At 35.2% G+C, this 16,152-nt stretch overlaps 2 protein-coding genes across 7 annotated transcripts; one reads left to right on the top strand and one right to left on the bottom strand.

Annotated features, from left to right (window-relative positions):
- Positions 1-1,654: 1,654 nt before the first annotated feature.
- On the top strand, positions 1,655-5,646 carry LOC108035835 (NADH-ubiquinone oxidoreductase 49 kDa subunit). The gene is made up of 6 exons (XM_017111581.2): positions 1,655-1,836; positions 1,929-2,053; positions 2,116-2,225; positions 2,287-2,488; positions 4,635-4,822; positions 4,879-5,646. Exons 1-6 carry the CDS (start codon positions 1,739-1,741, stop codon positions 5,566-5,568), a joined length of 1,413 nt encoding a protein of 470 aa, XP_016967070.1. The 5' UTR covers positions 1,655-1,738; the 3' UTR covers positions 5,569-5,646.
- A 502-nt stretch (positions 5,647-6,148) lies between these two features.
- On the bottom strand, positions 6,149-16,086 carry LOC108035841 (transcriptional activator protein Pur-alpha). Of its 6 annotated transcripts, none has more exons than XM_017111619.3 (9): positions 15,750-16,086; positions 13,738-13,938; positions 13,626-13,667; positions 13,450-13,562; positions 13,000-13,102; positions 11,946-12,079; positions 11,760-11,881; positions 8,843-8,951; positions 6,149-8,787 (listed from the first exon to the last, which is right to left on the bottom strand). In XM_017111619.3, the coding sequence occupies exons 2-9, from the start codon at positions 13,778-13,780 to the stop codon at positions 8,632-8,634; spliced, it is 822 nt and encodes a 273-aa protein (XP_016967108.1). In that variant the 5' UTR covers positions 13,781-13,938; positions 15,750-16,086; the 3' UTR covers positions 6,149-8,631. The 6 variants fall into 6 exon arrangements, with proteins under 6 accessions (XP_016967108.1, XP_016967087.1, XP_016967079.1 ...); XM_017111598.3 differs by having other exon boundaries at positions 8,843-8,948; positions 13,626-13,688; positions 15,750-16,084; XM_017111590.3 differs by having other exon boundaries at positions 13,626-13,688; positions 15,750-16,083.
- Between the last annotated feature and the right edge of the window lie 66 nt (positions 16,087-16,152).

Here is a 16,152-nt window from a genome sequence, read left to right as displayed (position 1 = left end):
AGCTACAGGCTGGTGCTGTACGTCGTTAAGGTATTTTGAAATACTTTTCTACGCTTTCTTAAAAAATTATGGCCAAAAGTGTTTTTTATTTCGATTTTTTTAGAATTTTGTCTGATATTTTAAAGACGGCTCCAACGATTTCATAAAATGTAAAGGTGTATAGCCCTTAAGATTTCTCAACTTTACCCGCGTCAAAGTCAACTTTTCGCGGCTTGACAATAAGATAATGCTATATTCATCACCGGTAAATTTAGAAATGAAACACTGCCGATCTGAAAACAAGGCTTACATTCCAACTTTGATGATTTCCAAAATCTGAGCGTTTATACAGGTATAATCATACCCGTATGCAAAGCAGTAAAGGAGACGTTTCCGACCCCATAAAATATATGCATTCTTGATCAGCATCACTAGACGAGTGATGCCAATGGCAGGTATATGATATAGTCGTCCGATTTGATAAAATTTAATTCGAAATTCAAAACCAATTGAAACATGTTATTTCCTATCTTATATGGTTACATGTTAAAAAACATCGAAGATATATTTTTTTTGACATATATATATATTTATCAGCTATAAAATATAGTTGTCCGATCCGGCTGGTTTCGACTTATACACTACCTGCAATAGAAAGAAGACTTTTAGCTAAGTTTCAGCAAGGGTATACAAACGTCAGCTTGTCGAAGGTAACTTCATTTCTTGTTTTAAATTAAAATAGATCACTATTTAAAGTTTTAGTTTTCTAAACAAAATAAATTATTACGAAAACTAAAAAGTCGAAATTTAATGTTTTAACGTTGCATAACGACGTTAAACTTTCCGTTTCTTTTTTATCTTTTGTCAACTTTTTTGTTCAGATCTGATATTGAAAATAAAGAAAACCTTATATCATAAATATAAAGTTTACTAGAGAGCTATTTTGGTATCGCATTGAAATAGCGATTGTAACGCAATTCGCAAAAAAGGTGGGTGAACATGGGCTTGGGAGGGAAGGGAAACGACAATCAAATTGAGTTTCTCCAAAAATAATGCAAAAAACAAAATAATGAACGCTAGCATGTGAAATGTTTTCATCGCCAAATGATTATTTTATTGCTTTTAGTAAACTGATCAGGTAAGCGTAGTAAAATGAACAGCGAATTTTGTGAGCCAACAGTGAATTTTCACAAGTAATGTATATACTTATACTTATAATACCTTTTCAAGCAACAATTTTGGATGCCGGATGCGCCTTCAAATGTCTTTTTCTGTAGATAAATACTACAACAGATGACAGGATCGCCAGAAAAGCAATATTTGCTTGAGGTTGGTCATCTCCTTATAAAAAATCAATGTTTATTTTAAAGATCAGATCAATTGCTAAGTTTCGAGCCTTTGTATTTCGATGAGAAGAAATTTGATCTGTGGCTGTGTGCGTCGCACACCTGAGTACCGCGCTGAAAAACAGACCCGATGACAAGCGTTAATGGCCCCTCGCTCATACCTATGGTTACCTCTCGGTTTTCGTCGATGTGAGTACTGCGCTTTATAGAGAACAAAAAAAACGCCGACGCAGAATTTGGTAGCTAAAGCAAAAACGCTCTCTGTGTGCATAGTGTATAAGGTGCAGCTGTTTTGCTTGTGTAAATTGACTTTCGATATTTCTTGGAAATATCGTTTGTGTGCAAGGTTTTGGTTGTATTAGCCTATTGAAACGATAATTTAAAAACATTAAAAGTGAAAATAGGCTTTCAGCATGGCGTTCGCCAATATTTCGAGGCGATTTCTAATTCCGGGGGTGTCCCACTTGAAGCTGCGAACGCAACTTATTCCAACAGGCTCAAGCGCGTTAAGGTATTGAGTATCTGCTTACATAATGCGAAAATATGAGATTTACTTTTATTTTGTACGTCTTTTAACCGTACTTATCTAAACACTCTTTTTAGTGGGCATGAAAGTCGCCGTGGAGCTGCAAAATGGTACCCAGATCCTGAGTTCATGAAGCAGTTTAGCGGCCCTGTGATGTATCCTGATGAGGTGACATCGCTTTGGAAAGTACCCCCATGGAACAGTTAGTTGCTAACCTATCAAGCTGATCGGTGATCTAATGTTTTGAAATCCTTACTCTATTAGGCAAGGTTACGCCTGTCGAGAAGTCAGTGCGTAACTTGACCCTAAACTTTGGTCCCCAACATCCCGCGGCCCATGGAGTTCTGCGCCTGGTACTGGAGCTGGATGGAGAGGTTAGAGCTGGTAATCGTAGCTCTACTAGTTAGATCTACATCCCACCGTCCTATTTTTTAGACTGTGATGCGTGCCGATCCGCACATCGGACTGCTGCACCGCGGCACAGAGAAGCTCATCGAGTACAAGACGTACACCCAGGCACTGCCATATTTCGATCGGCTAGATTACGTATCCATGATGTGCAACGAACAGTGCTATTCTCTGGCTGTGGAAAAGCTTCTCAACATCGAGGTGCCCCTGCGAGCAAAGTATATTCGAAGTAAGTAGTAACTAGTGCCGAAATAAAGGGATCATTGAATCCTCGCAAGTTTGTAATAGAAAACCTTACGGTGTAAGTTTCTAATGAAAATTCAGAAAGAATGTTGGAATTCATCAAACATATTCTAGGTATTTTTACCAATTCCATTATAACGGTGAAGTGGGTCAGGCCCCAACAATTTGGAAATTTATATAATTTATTTTCCATAACAGTCTTAAAATACTTTAAAACTTATAAATTACAAAATGATTAAGTAAATCTATCATACTATATTTTACCTAATAAGAAAAGTTGGAATATTTAAATATACATAATTTTTATTATTTATCGCAAGGAGCTAAGCTTGAGAAATTCAGAAATTACAAGGGCTATACTTATTATAAATTACAAAAAACCGGTATTACAGTTTTTTGGCAATAATGTGACTAACTGCCAAAAGGCTTTTTTATTAGCATTTAAGAATATTCTTTCAAGGAAATGGCAAATTTAAAATCATATGGTGGTTCTTATAAAAAACTATCATTCAAGCTTGAATCTTTTTCGAATACTATTCCGATTTCCCTGGCTATTTTATATCCGTTACTAATAGGTAGAAGGAAGTGATTCCGACCATATTCTTCCAGATGTCTATATGTTGTTAGAGTAGGCCGATTTTTATTTAATTGAATTCGAAATTCTTAAATATATAAAAAATTATATTCCCAATATTATAAGATAATATGTCAAAAAGCCCCAAAGCTATAATTTGTTTCATATTATTTTCCCACCAATTTTTCGATCGGCTATATGATATTGTCGTCCGATTTTGATAAAATTTAATTCGAAATTCAAAACCAATTAAAAAATATTTAATTTTTTTTAATTTTTTCCCCGATAGTTCCTATGGGAGCTATAAGATATAGTTGTCCGATCCGGCTGGTTCCGACTTATATACTACATGCAATTGAAATAAGTCTTTTGTCCCGATAGCTTTAAAACTGAGAGACTAGTGTGCGTAGAAACGGACGGACAGACGGACTTGGCTAGATCAACTCGTCTAAGGACGCTGATCAAGAATATATTTACTTTATGGGGTCGGAAACGTTTCCTTCACTTCGTTGCAACTTCTGACTGAAATAATTATACCCTTTGCAAGGGTATAAAAAAATAGGGTCACATTTACCAGTGACACTGCCTGAGCATTGAATTTTTTTTTGTTCGTATACAAACCCAATTTGACCTGCAAATTTTATTTAACAAAACTTAAAAATTTTTTTGCGTATTCATTCATTTAAATTGTTATTAACATTTCCACATAAGAATTCCGAAGCTCCGATTTCCATCGAACTTTTTGGCTTTTCCAGTTCACAACGACAAAACCAACTCTTCTTTTCAGTTTCAATATAGAAAACGGCTCTTTGCTCTTCGTAAAATCGATGTTGCGGAAAACCTTTGTCCGGCCCCTTTTTTAAATCTCTTTTCTTATTCTTATAAGTGAAAGATCATAAAGATAAAATTAACCATCCCAAAGATATAGAATAATGGCTGAGTGAAACTTTTTGAAAAAGTTTACATTACAAAAAATTACATATTCTGACTTGCAAAACGTATCAAATGAAGACTTTGTTCTGATATCAAACAAAAACACCTCTTAACGAGGTTAAGATCTAGTGACCTGCAGCAAACAAAAGTTCTGATGTAAACTTTTTTACGATTTACTAAATAAATACAGTTTCTTAATTATTTTACATTCGGCAGGCTTCTATTCGAAATGCTTGTACGATTTTGATAAAGCGTACCGAAAGTAAAAAATTACGAAAATCTATTTATTTAGTCATCGTCGCTAGATTTTGACCTCGCTTAAAGGTGTTTCTGCTTGATCTGGCAATCAAGGCACTCGACAACAGTGTTCTTCCTTGTTTTTAAATTATTATCACTAAACGGGCAAATTTTTCAAAATTGAAAGAAGTCACGTTTTTTATATCGATATGTTTAAGACCAGTACCAGGACCAAAGCACAGGCAGTGGTATAAATATGTGGCCGTTTTTGGAAGTTAAGAGCGACAAAGTTAAGATATTTATAGCTGATTTACCGTTTTTTTTTTTCAAAAAATGTATAACTTCTGTAAACTAGGAAGTAATCCTTAATGTATTTTATTTTATCCAGCTCTGTTTGCCGAGATCACTCGAATCCTGAACCATATAATGGCTGTCGGAACACACGCCTTGGACGTTGGTGCTTTAACGCCATTTTTTTGGCTGTTCGAGGAGCGGGAGAAAATGATGGAATTCTATGAGAGAGTTTCTGGTGCCCGAATGCATGCTGCCTACATTCGTCCTGGTGGTGTATCATTGGTAATGCAAACGGAAACATGTTAGAATTAAAATCATTTATTGACGCTCTGTTGCAGGACATGCCTCTTGGTCTGATGGACGATATATATGAGTTTGCATCAAAGTTTGCTGAGCGTTTAGACGAAGTGGAGGATGTGTTGACCACAAACCGAATCTGGGTGCAGCGAACTGAGGACATTGGCATTGTAACGGCAGAGGAAGCTCTGAACTACGGTTTTAGCGGCGTCATGCTGCGAGGCTCCGGTATAAAGTGGGACCTCCGCAAACAGCAGCCGTATGATGCGTACCATCTGGTAGACTTCGATGTGCCCATCGGCACTAAGGGCGACTGCTACGACAGATATCTGTGCCGCGTCGAGGAGATGCGCCAATCGCTGCGGATAATCGATCAATGCCTTAATAAGATGCCTGCTGGAGAAATAAAAACGGACGATGCCAAGGTGGCGCCCCCCTCTCGATCCGAAATGAAGACGTCAATGGAGGCTCTTATCCATCACTTCAAGTTGTTTACTCAGGGCTATCAAGTTCCTCCCGGAGCAACGTACACGGCAATTGAAGCTCCAAAGGGAGAATTTGGGGTATACCTTATATCAGATGGATCGAGCCGTCCATATCGCTGTAAAATCAAAGCCCCTGGATTCGCCCACTTGGCAGCTTTGGAGAAGATTGGAAAGCAGCACATGCTTGCTGACGTCGTTGCCATTATTGGTACTTTGGATGTAGTTTTTGGGGAGATAGATCGATAAATTTTTATTTTTCTTAAGGATGTGCCCTGAATAAAAATGCAAATAAATACTAAAATCTTTAATGCGTTCGAAACGAAACTTTTGTTTAATCACTGTACCGGTAGTCCACAAATAGCACTAGAAGTGCGCGAGAGGACTACTACTACACTACAAAAAATTTAGATAGATAGATATCTCTTTGTTTACAAAATTGGCTCTGATTAAACTTGTACAAATGTAATTGTATGGTAATCTTTTGTAATACTGTATGTTTTTTTTTTAATATCCTAGTCTTCAGAGCGGTAGTCCAGTTCTGCATATGGGAGGAAACGCAGTCCTCAAATATTTCAAATGCCCCAGAAGATTCTGAACAAATCGTTAAAGTTTGTTTTCGAACATCGGGTACCAACCTCATTATATTTTTGTTTTATTCACCTACTTTTAGAATTGAACATCACTTTTGAAGCTTAGTTTAGACTTCGAAGTGTAATTGAGACCCGCCATGAAGCTTACAAAAGTATCAATCCCGAAATACAGGGTAGAGCTCAAAGATACATGTTATACATACAGTGAACATATCAAAAAAATCAACATAAGTAAATTTGTTTTAATTCAACTTTATTTCCATATTATATTCACAAAACTCTTAAAATACACAGTATGCATTCTTGCCCAACAACATTTAAGAAACACCCAATTTTTATATATTACTAAATTTGGTTGGGTCCTCTGTAACATATTGCCGCTTACATTTTCCAGATAATTTAAGGATTTTTTGTTTATAGTCAGATTAAAATCGACTCTACTAGGGGAATTTGTAGGACTTTATCGGCTATTTTAATATCAATAGTATTACAACAAGTAAAATTTTTTTAATTATTTTTGGTTTTAAATTCATCTAGTAATCTGGCTATTGTTTTTATAAATTTATCTATTATAAAGGAAGAAAACAAAAAAAAAGTTGTATTGAAATTTAAATTTGATAACGTTAAATACTAAATAATTGATAGCACTACTTTAACTTAGCACACACAATCTGTACAGGATACTCCTTTGGGAAATTTAACCTTGGCTTCGATTTATGTTTTAATTTTGCTATGCATGTTCATCGTACTTAGTAAGTTTTTTATTCTACGTGATCACATTGAAACTTTTGTTTTAAAAACGCGTTTAGGAGTTATTTTAACTTGTATTATAATATTTAACATATTATTACTAGAAGCTTTAACAATTTTGAAAACTTGCTTAAACCGTTCCCAAATTACAATAAACCTGATTTAATTTTTAGCAGAATCCATACATTTTTTAAATACATCTCATTAGAAGTTTTACTCTAAGTGGCACGAAGTATTCATTACAATTAAAAACTGTTATTTATTTATATGAATTGTAAAATGACAAAATTAACACTAATAATTATAAAAAAAATGACGCAATAGACGAGGGTCGAGGGACTATGATATGCCCGGAACGCATATAGAATATAATTATGTCAATATTACTATTTTTAGGCAGTAACTTCTCTTTACATTAGTCCTGAAGCAAATTGGCGGTGACTAAAGTTCAAACCGAATGCGATCTGCGCCACATAGTCAGACAAGTACACGTTCATATAGACAGATAGAAACGCATCCAACTTTCACAGCGCAGGAACCCCTGAAATTTAATCAGAAGTGAGTAGCTCTTTTAACTCCGAGATCACAGTGCTCAACGGACAGACGACTGACAGACAGACGGATACCGCTAGACAGATTTTGCTAGTGATCCTGATCAAGAATATATACACTTTATAGGGATGATAACGCCTGCTTTTTACGATTAACGGGTATACAAAGAAAAAAACACAATAGCCAAATGTCTAATAAAAATGATCGCCAAAGATAAACTGAGGTAAGAATTCACAACTTAAAAAGGCTTCAACGATTATAGAGAGTTTAAGTTTGATAGATAGATAGATTGAATACAATATAATAAATAAAACCGTGATAAGTGAGTAATTATTTTGTTTGTTCATTACATTGAAATACATATTTTTTATGTAGATATACAACATTGATTAACAGGTGATCTCCGGATTTGCCCTCGTTCGCTCTCCATAAAAAAGGTACCCCGTTTGCTCGACTCTTTAAACCTCGTTTGGAATAGTGAAAATGTATTATTTGTATGCCTATAAAAACTAATCAGATCTTATTTAAAAATTAACAAAAAATCTACAGTACTTTTTAATAACGATTAATAATACTCTTTTTTAACCTTGTCCAAAAAGTGTATGCAAACCAAACATTTTGGAAAAAAACTTAGATTTCATAAAAAGCTTTTTGCTTTTTGTTTTTGGTACTTGTTCCTGTATTATCAAGTAATTTTATTAAAAACATCCTAAACTTTAGGGCTGTTGGTATATAAGTAAATGTTTTCGGTCAAGAGTCATTTACATTTTATTTGGGAAACATTGATTTATATCGTACGCCGACTTCTGTGGCAGGGGGTGCTCTGGGTAACATAGAGGTCAGCATATAAGCGTAACTTTAACACCAGTTATGTGCCCATTGTGCAACACAAAAGCCACATTTAGTTTAAATTAAAATGAACTTAAATCCGGATCACGCCTGTATGTGCGACAAATAGACGAATAAAAAAAACTCGTTGGTATTGCTGAATTTGTGACATAGGTATGGGTATCTCTAACAATTTTATAAGAGTTAATCGGAAAATCGGTCATAAAATTGTTTTAATTTCAATATTATAGCATTGTGTAGACATTGCACTCACGTTCTGTTTTCGGAAAGAGCTCAAATAAAATATTAGATACCGTGTATGTGATTTGGAGATTTAATTATCTCTACTTTAACTCAAACTAATTTATCATATTATAATAAAAAATCAAATAATACTAACACATATTTCGCTAAATGCTACTAAACAAATATATTTTTGTGTGTCATTCAAGCTCAATCATTCTCATTTTTCTGACTTAAATTGTTATGTCAGACACTGCAAGCTTTGTATTTCGTGTTGGTCAATCGACATATATTCATGTATTTGTATGCCTTCTAATACGATTGCATAAATCACGGGATGTTCTCTTTATTTAAGACTATTTGAGGATGTCGGTAGATTCATTTCGGCAGTAATAGAGTCGGACGATTTTTTCATTTTCTCGCAATAATCATTAAAAATATCTCGAAAACGTATCCAACATTTCTCCGGAATAGTTATCGAAGTTCGAAAGTTATTTTTAACCTTTAAATTTTAAAAATATATTAATATTTTAAAATTTGAACGTGTTCATTAATACTTCGCTTATCCGCATGTAGACTCCTCGGTTATTTTGTCCGATATCAAAATAAAAGTTTTTATTATCCACCTTCATATGCCGCTCTTCAGGCAAATCTCCTTTAAACCTGCTGAATTAATAATTACAATTAGTATTTTATTAAATTGAAATAATAAGAGTTAAGTAATAACAGTTAATAAGCAAGAGTTGTTTGTGGTCCTGGCACCTAAACGGGTTTTTAAGGTGATCGTTTTTTTAATGTAGAAGAAATTTCGGACTGTTTTATCAGACTTTCATTTTCAGCTTATTCGACGCAAGAAAAATGTTTTCATAAGGCATACATACATTTCACTACATCTTTAATTATTGCTTCTGTTGCAAGGATAGAAGAAAAAATGCTACACTACCCTGCAAGCAAAAGGGCGATAATTCTATCGCCTATCGTCCAGAAGTCACTTCTAAGACACTTCTGGAAGATAGAAAGACGACAGTACACATTTTACAAAAATAAAATTTATCTATATCGCGTACAAGTCACTTCTGAGCGATAGAAAGGCTTTAGCACACACTTCGATCGTGAAGAAGTAACTTCTGAGAGACTTTTCGACAAAAGATAGATGATACAAAAAAGTTACTGAGAAAAAGGAGGACACGATAATTGCCGTTACCCTTTATTTCTGAAAATTCCTCTCCCTTTTAACCTTCGCTATAGTTTTTCGTGCAACTTCAGTCAGTCCAGTTTTGTATCAAATTTATATGTTGCTTTGTTTTTCGGAATTTTTTAAATTCTATAACACATTAATGTGTCCAACTCAACAAAGATACGATTATTTCAAAATATTTTCACATTACCTGACGGACGATTTTATAATTTTCTCGCAATAATCGTTAAAAACATCTCGAAAAGTTATCGAAGTTCGAAAGTTATTTTTAGCCTTTAAATAAGCATTCAAAGATTCTCCACCTAATTATGAAAAGTTATTCCTCCAAATTTACTTTTATTTTAAGTATAAAAAAATATTGTTTTTATTTTATTTTCACATTACCTGCCGCGGTTGCAGTGAATTATGCATTCAAAGATTCTCCACATAATTTTAAAAGTTAATAATGGTTAATGGTCTCGTCCATACCTATCTTTTGAACCAAAAAATGCTATAGTCTTTTCATTTTCTATCGTTTAACCAAAAAAAAGTTTACCACGCCCATTTTTACGCCCACAAATGTTTTAAACGCTTTACGGCACCCAAAAAAGATCTTATCAATATGCCATTATTTTGGTGTCAAAGAAGAATAACTAATTGACCTATTTTCATTTCATTTTGATATTTTTGAAAATATCAATTTGACACTTTTTGGTGCCTACGCATTGGCACTTTTTAGTACGAATATGTGGTCACATTGACACTATTTCGCGCCTAGTTTATACTCATTCGGGTTATAAGAATGTAATTTTTAGGGTCAACTTGATACGATTTTTGTATCAATATGACACGAATAAATGTTGATTTCGCACCAAAACACCAATAATTTCTTTTTATTTTTCTAATACAAATTTGGATTTTTATTGTAGTTATAGTGTGTTTTATAATATTTTTAATATTATAAATTTGCTGCCATCGACCAGGTGTACGAGGATACGCGATTTAAATTTATGCAAACCTACAGGAAAGATTTTTGTATACTATTTTGTTTTCTTAGGCAAAATATAATTGTTATTGTGTACTTACGCAAATCCATGTAGCAGCTTCTGCATAGAAACCATAGTGAACAAGGAAAAAAGATAAGTCGAGTGTCTCGATTATCAGATACCCGTTACTTGTGCCTCGACTATAGCGTTCTTCCTTGTTTTTAATTGCACACTCAAATTCAAAATATGTATTTACTATATATATTATATTCTTAGGATAAATACATTCCTAAGAATATAATTGATTTAATAAACACTGTCACCTTGCACTGAAACATCTGTCGTCTTGTACACAATATTGAGCTCACATTGATTTATCGATAACTACTGCGATAGGCGCAGTTCGAATTTCGAAAATAGAAAGACAATTATTGGTATCGAAAAGACCCTGGCTTTGGTCAAAATGACACTAATTGGGATCAAATACTATTTTTCATGTAGTATACTTCTGACACTCATTTAGGAATAAATTGATTCCAAGAAATCGAACCTAGCAGTTTAGTTTTTTTCAATCACACCTATCAAATTGACACTCAAGGATTTTTTTGGGTGCATACTCGTATATTGAAATAGCGGGAAGGTTGTGCTATACAATATCGCTTTATTGCTTATATATCTCCATCTCTCATTTCTCTCTCTGACAGGTAACAATAGTCGAGGCACTCGACTATAGGGTTCTTTCTTGTTATCCCCGTTACTCGTAGAGTAAAAGAGTATACAAGATTCGTCGGAAAGTATGAAACACGTAGAAGGAAGCGTTTCCAACCCTTTCTAACGATCCCAAGCGACTAAAACGCTTAAAACTTTTTTATATACTTCATACTTAGCATATAGAGGTGACCAACCACACTAGCAGTACTCAGTGATTGGACAATTGCCAGGGAATTGGTAGCGTCGTCAACATACATACATCATAACATGAGAGGAGAGAGCTACTCGAGGCAAGACATTTTCGAATACTTCAAACAGAAGAGGTTCTAGGTGGCTTCCCTGCGGAACATCATTTGTTAGACGTTGACCTTCTTCTTATTAAGCCATGCTTAAGAACGAATAAAAAAAGTGCGCACGGGGTTCTGTCCTACAGGGATCAACGCAGGCAATCTGTGTGTTGCCTACAAGACTGCTGTGACCAGGAAGAGGAAGAGCAGAGCTCGGATCCCCCAAAAAAGACTCAATACGCTCGAAAGCTACACGTTACCGAGACATACATAACATTTTACATTCTACTTAGTTATTTTTGTTATACTTTACCCTCCATCGTTAGCTCCAAACTCTTCTAACAAATCTGTAAGGGCATCACGGAACTCGATCATGCCTTGGGCTGGTAAAGCGATTTGCGATCTAGGTCCACCTCTAGTAATGGTTTGTGACACCTAATGGGTTAAAATGGTAATGTAACATTATGCAAGGTACAAATTTTCAAATTGAACATTTTACCCTTAAAAATCGTCCGCGCGCATTTTCCTTCAAGTCCAAGTAATATCTCCTATAATCTTTGATCATCATCTCGGATTTCAATTTACCATCCTCTGGTAAATTGTCAGTATTGGGGGGGCCTGCATTTTGAATAGCTTTTTATTATTAATTACTTTATTTATTCTAAAATGTAGAAGAATAGTAAATATTATTCGATTTGGGCCGCTTAAACTGAGTAGGTATCATTTGGAACGGATACATTTCTATTTCTGAGGCTATAAATATTTGGGCGTTCCGCAAAAAAAATCATCGAACCACATCAAGTGGATTTTATTAATGGTCCGACTTTATAAATGTTTGGCAAGCACTGGTATTCAGATTCTCTTATAAGCAGAGTGAGTTTGGAGCCCAAGTTTGCAAAGTAGTGAAGGAGACGTTTCTGGTCCCATAAAGTGTGTCTATTCTTGATCGGCATCACCTGACAAGTCGATGTAACCATGTCCGTCTGTTTGTCAGTCCGCTAGTCTCTCTAGTTTTAAAACTATAAGGCTGAAACTTTCTTAAAATTCTTCTTTTTTCGCAGGTAGTTATAGGTAGGAACCAGGCGGTTCTATCTGACGCCCACATTACCATATATTGAAATAGCTTGGCTGCTCATATATCTCCATTTCCCTTTTCCCCCTTAAGATGAGTAATGGGTATCTGATAGTCGAGGCAATCGATTATAGGGTTCTTCTTTGTTTATAAATGCAAGGGTTTACAAATTTCGGCTTGCCAAAGATAATTTCCTTTCTTGTTAAAGTTAAAATTAGTTAGCTTTCAGCGCCTGCATATTCAAAGGTTTTTTTACTGTTAGTATTATTTTATTACATATGGCAATATCTGCCTGACAGTCGAGGCACTGAAGGGTTTTACATGGACGCAGTATAAAATATAAATGTGTTAAAAGAGCGCAAAAGCCTATTCAAACCGCTCAAAAAGAGGTATGGCGCTCTCTTGAAAAATATAGATCGGGAGGAAGTCCAGGTCCAGCAAAAATTCATTCGTAATGATTATTTATTAAAACTATAAATACCTAGAGAAGCATAGTAATCGCTAAAAGACGACAAATGATCACGAAACTCGGCTGCAGTTGAAAGGGCCAAATAAATTTGGCTTCGCCTGCCATCAGCGCCAATCTGAAATGTTTAAAAAATTCATATATAAAAATTGTCTAAATTTGAAATAGTTTCTAATGAGGGTCAACATTTTTGAATAAGATGTTCAAATTTAAAGTCGTTTTAAAGTATGCTATTTTGAAACTGACTTAATATCTTGTGTGTTGATTTTTTTATTTAAACAAAACAAAGCCTTTACGCTTGTTGGGACAAGTAATGCATCAGCAAATGAAAATTATTTATACCTTAAAAGAAAATAGATTAAAAGAGAGACACCCTAGATTATTTGTATACAAACCTAGTATTACTAGGTATACTAGATCCGTCCGTATCTGTTCGCAAAAATATTAGCTAGAGTTCAAAGTTACCTCAGCCACTTTTATAAAACGACCTCTCCGATTTTGTTTAACATCCAAATAAAATCGCTTGGATTGTATTTGAAGCATTTTGGTAGCCAATTCCTGCTCCACACCACTTCCACCTAAAACGACGATGAAAATAGTGAGTTTTAAAAATACGAGATATTAATCTCCCGACTTTGTACCTTTTACAGAGGATTCGAAATCGTTCCTACTTGAGGAACCCTCTATGTTTGTGACATTGTATTCTGAAAAATTAGAGCGTTTTACAAGTTTATTGGGAAACATGTTACTTACTTGATCCTGAGATGCCTTCATCTCCGCTTCCCAAATCGGACATCACGACCTATATATACAACTTCGTAGATGGCAAATAGTTTCGGACCTCTCCTTTTCCTTTCAGCACGTTCTATGTGATTGCCTCTACTCTTGAGACTCAATCCGTCACCTTCTAGTTAGACCTGATACCATTCATTTTAACCGCCAAACAACCTTCTCCTGTGGTAAATATTTAATATAAATTAGATTAGGTGATAGAAATGCGTTCAAGCTTCTTACAAAAAGTGTGGTCACAATACAATGTATATTTAATAATTTATGTTTTCCATTTTGTTTATCCTTGTTAAGGGAAAAGTAGTAACTTGCGAAGAAGAGAAAAACAACTTAAAAATAGGTGCAAAAATAAGTTACTAAAGGAAGGGGAGAAATCGTTAAGACATCTCCCTGCTCCGAGCATGGTTTCTATAGCAGGACAGTTCCTAGAACAGCTATATAAAAATATCTTCGATGACCAACAATCTTATCTTTGGAATGTACATTTAGAACAACCGCGGAATAATAAATTATTTAAATTACAATATTGATTGGATTGTTATTGGAAGGGAATATGTTAGTTTGTGTTAAAAAAAACAATCAAAGGTAATGATAGTTAAGGAGCAAGGATTGTGTATGGTCCTAAAGCGGCTAAGCGGCTAAACGGCTAATATAAAATGCGCACCGTTTTAATAAAAGTACCTAAGACATTGCATGTCGACACAAAAAGAATAAGAAGTTATGAATTCACTTTTATTAGAGACACTCTGTTGGACATTGGTAAGTTTTTGTAATTTTATTTTTTCTGAACGTTTGGATCTGTGAAACTATAAAAACTTAAAATTTGGGAATTGGCAAATGTTTCTTGAACTTCTTGCGCAACCAAAGTTCGTTTCAGCAGGGTGCCATAACACTGGAACCCGTCTAGCACGATAGTTGGTGCTAAAGGCTTGGTGGCGCTATAGGCTACGTGTTTTAGTGAAAAGATCTAATTTTCTGAAAGCTATTCTCCATTTTATTCGCACTCCTTTTAGCTGAGTAACGGGTATCTAACAGTCGAGGCTATTGACCATACCGGTTTCTTCATTCATACAATGGAAACGCTTCCTTCCTACGAACTTAGCATACCCTTTTGCTCTGCCAGTAACGGGTATAAAAACTGTCCCAAGAAGACTATTGTGTTATTGACCAACATCACCAATTTAGCCCATGACCGACTACTGTGTTCTTCGAAGCTGCAACACAAACGATCAAGTCTTTTCCTTCTCGTCATATTTTACGTATGTATCCTATCCGTAACTTTGATACCAATTTTCCTAACAACTTCAGCTACATTTCCGGTTGGAAAAAGAGGCTTGAATAAAGCACAGACATACGTACAATGATGCTTCATCCAGTGTATTTGAACATGTGACTGTAAAATGAACTCTTTGCCAGAGTAAACAAATGGAATAGAAGTTAAAATTAGTTTAGCTCAGTATATTAAAAAAGTATAATTAATTTGTGATGTTATTATGTGTGTGAGCTTGAAATGTATCAGCTGTTCAACTGCTTCGTCTAACAAGGCATAAAAGGTTCAAGGTTTTTGCATAAATACGGGTTAATGCTATTTTACACAGACATACATTTACATTTTTTGAAGCGTATTTATGAACATTCGAAAAAACGTAAGCTGTGTATTTGGATACATATTTATATGTTTTGTGGGCTTACTATACTTAAACTTAAGAGCATAGCCTGGGGTCATTATCAGATAGCACAGAGTTTATGTAATTAATTTGGGAAATACTCTGTCAATATGATTAGTGACCATTCATTGAATAAAGCATTCCATGTGTACATATTGCACAGCGCATTGCAGACCGAAAAGTGTGATGTTTTCATTAAGGTTTTCATAGCACCACAGGATAGCGTTTTTGCCGTAAACTGACTCGTTGTTGCATTTCGGATTATTTTCACTTTTTAAGTTCTAGTGGAAATAAGAATAAAATACGTACAAATGCGACACACACACACACTGCACCTTACGACTGGCATCGACACTCGCTCATTTTATTTATCCGTCGGATACTGCAAAATCGAGAGACGAGACAAGAGAGCGGGAGGGATTCTCCCACGAACAGGTTACTGGAAATACCTTAACGCATTGCGGTGAGCCTGGTGCAAGCCAGTGTTGAATTTGCGTGGGGTCACAGAGACAGCCTGGTCATTTGGCTGAAGAATTCTTTTTCTGCGGACGTATTTTAAGCCATTGTATCGCCCTGGTGTCGTAAACCATCCGGGCACGATGAGTTGATTTAGGTGGAGAGCCGACCTAAACACGTTAGGGCATTTCTCACAGTTTCGTTTTGTTCCGACCTACACGACGTAAGAAGCAACGTATCGCATAGCATCCATTAC

This window comes from Drosophila biarmipes, chromosome 4 (assembly GCF_025231255.1).
Source record: "Drosophila biarmipes strain raj3 chromosome 4, RU_DBia_V1.1, whole genome shotgun sequence".
Lineage (NCBI taxonomy): Eukaryota > Metazoa > Arthropoda > Insecta > Diptera > Drosophilidae > Drosophila > Drosophila biarmipes.
The sequence above is the reverse complement of the archived record's forward strand: the minus strand, read 5'-3'. Positions and strand labels throughout refer to the sequence as shown.

Coding starts and splice junctions, on each gene's coding strand:
- LOC108035835 (XM_017111581.2), top strand. CDS start 1,739: ATGGCGTTCGCCAATATTTCGAGGCGATTTCTAATTCCGGGGGTGTCC. Junction 2,054..2,115: donor GAAAGTACCCCCATGGAACA/GTTAGTTGCTAA, acceptor TTACTCTATTAG/GCAAGGTTACGCCTGTCGAG. Junction 4,823..4,878: donor GTCCTGGTGGTGTATCATTG/GTAATGCAAACG, acceptor GCTCTGTTGCAG/GACATGCCTCTTGGTCTGAT.
- LOC108035841 (XM_017111590.3), bottom strand. CDS start 13,780: ATGTCCGATTTGGGAAGCGGAGATGAAGGCATCTCAGGATCAA. Junction 13,563..13,625: donor TTTCGAATCCTCTGTAAAAG/GTACAAAGTCGG, acceptor TCGTCGTTTTAG/GTGGAAGTGGTGTGGAGCAG. Junction 8,952..11,759: donor TTTGGAGCTAACGATGGAGG/GTAAAGTATAAC, acceptor TTATTAATTCAG/CAGGTTTAAAGGAGATTTGC.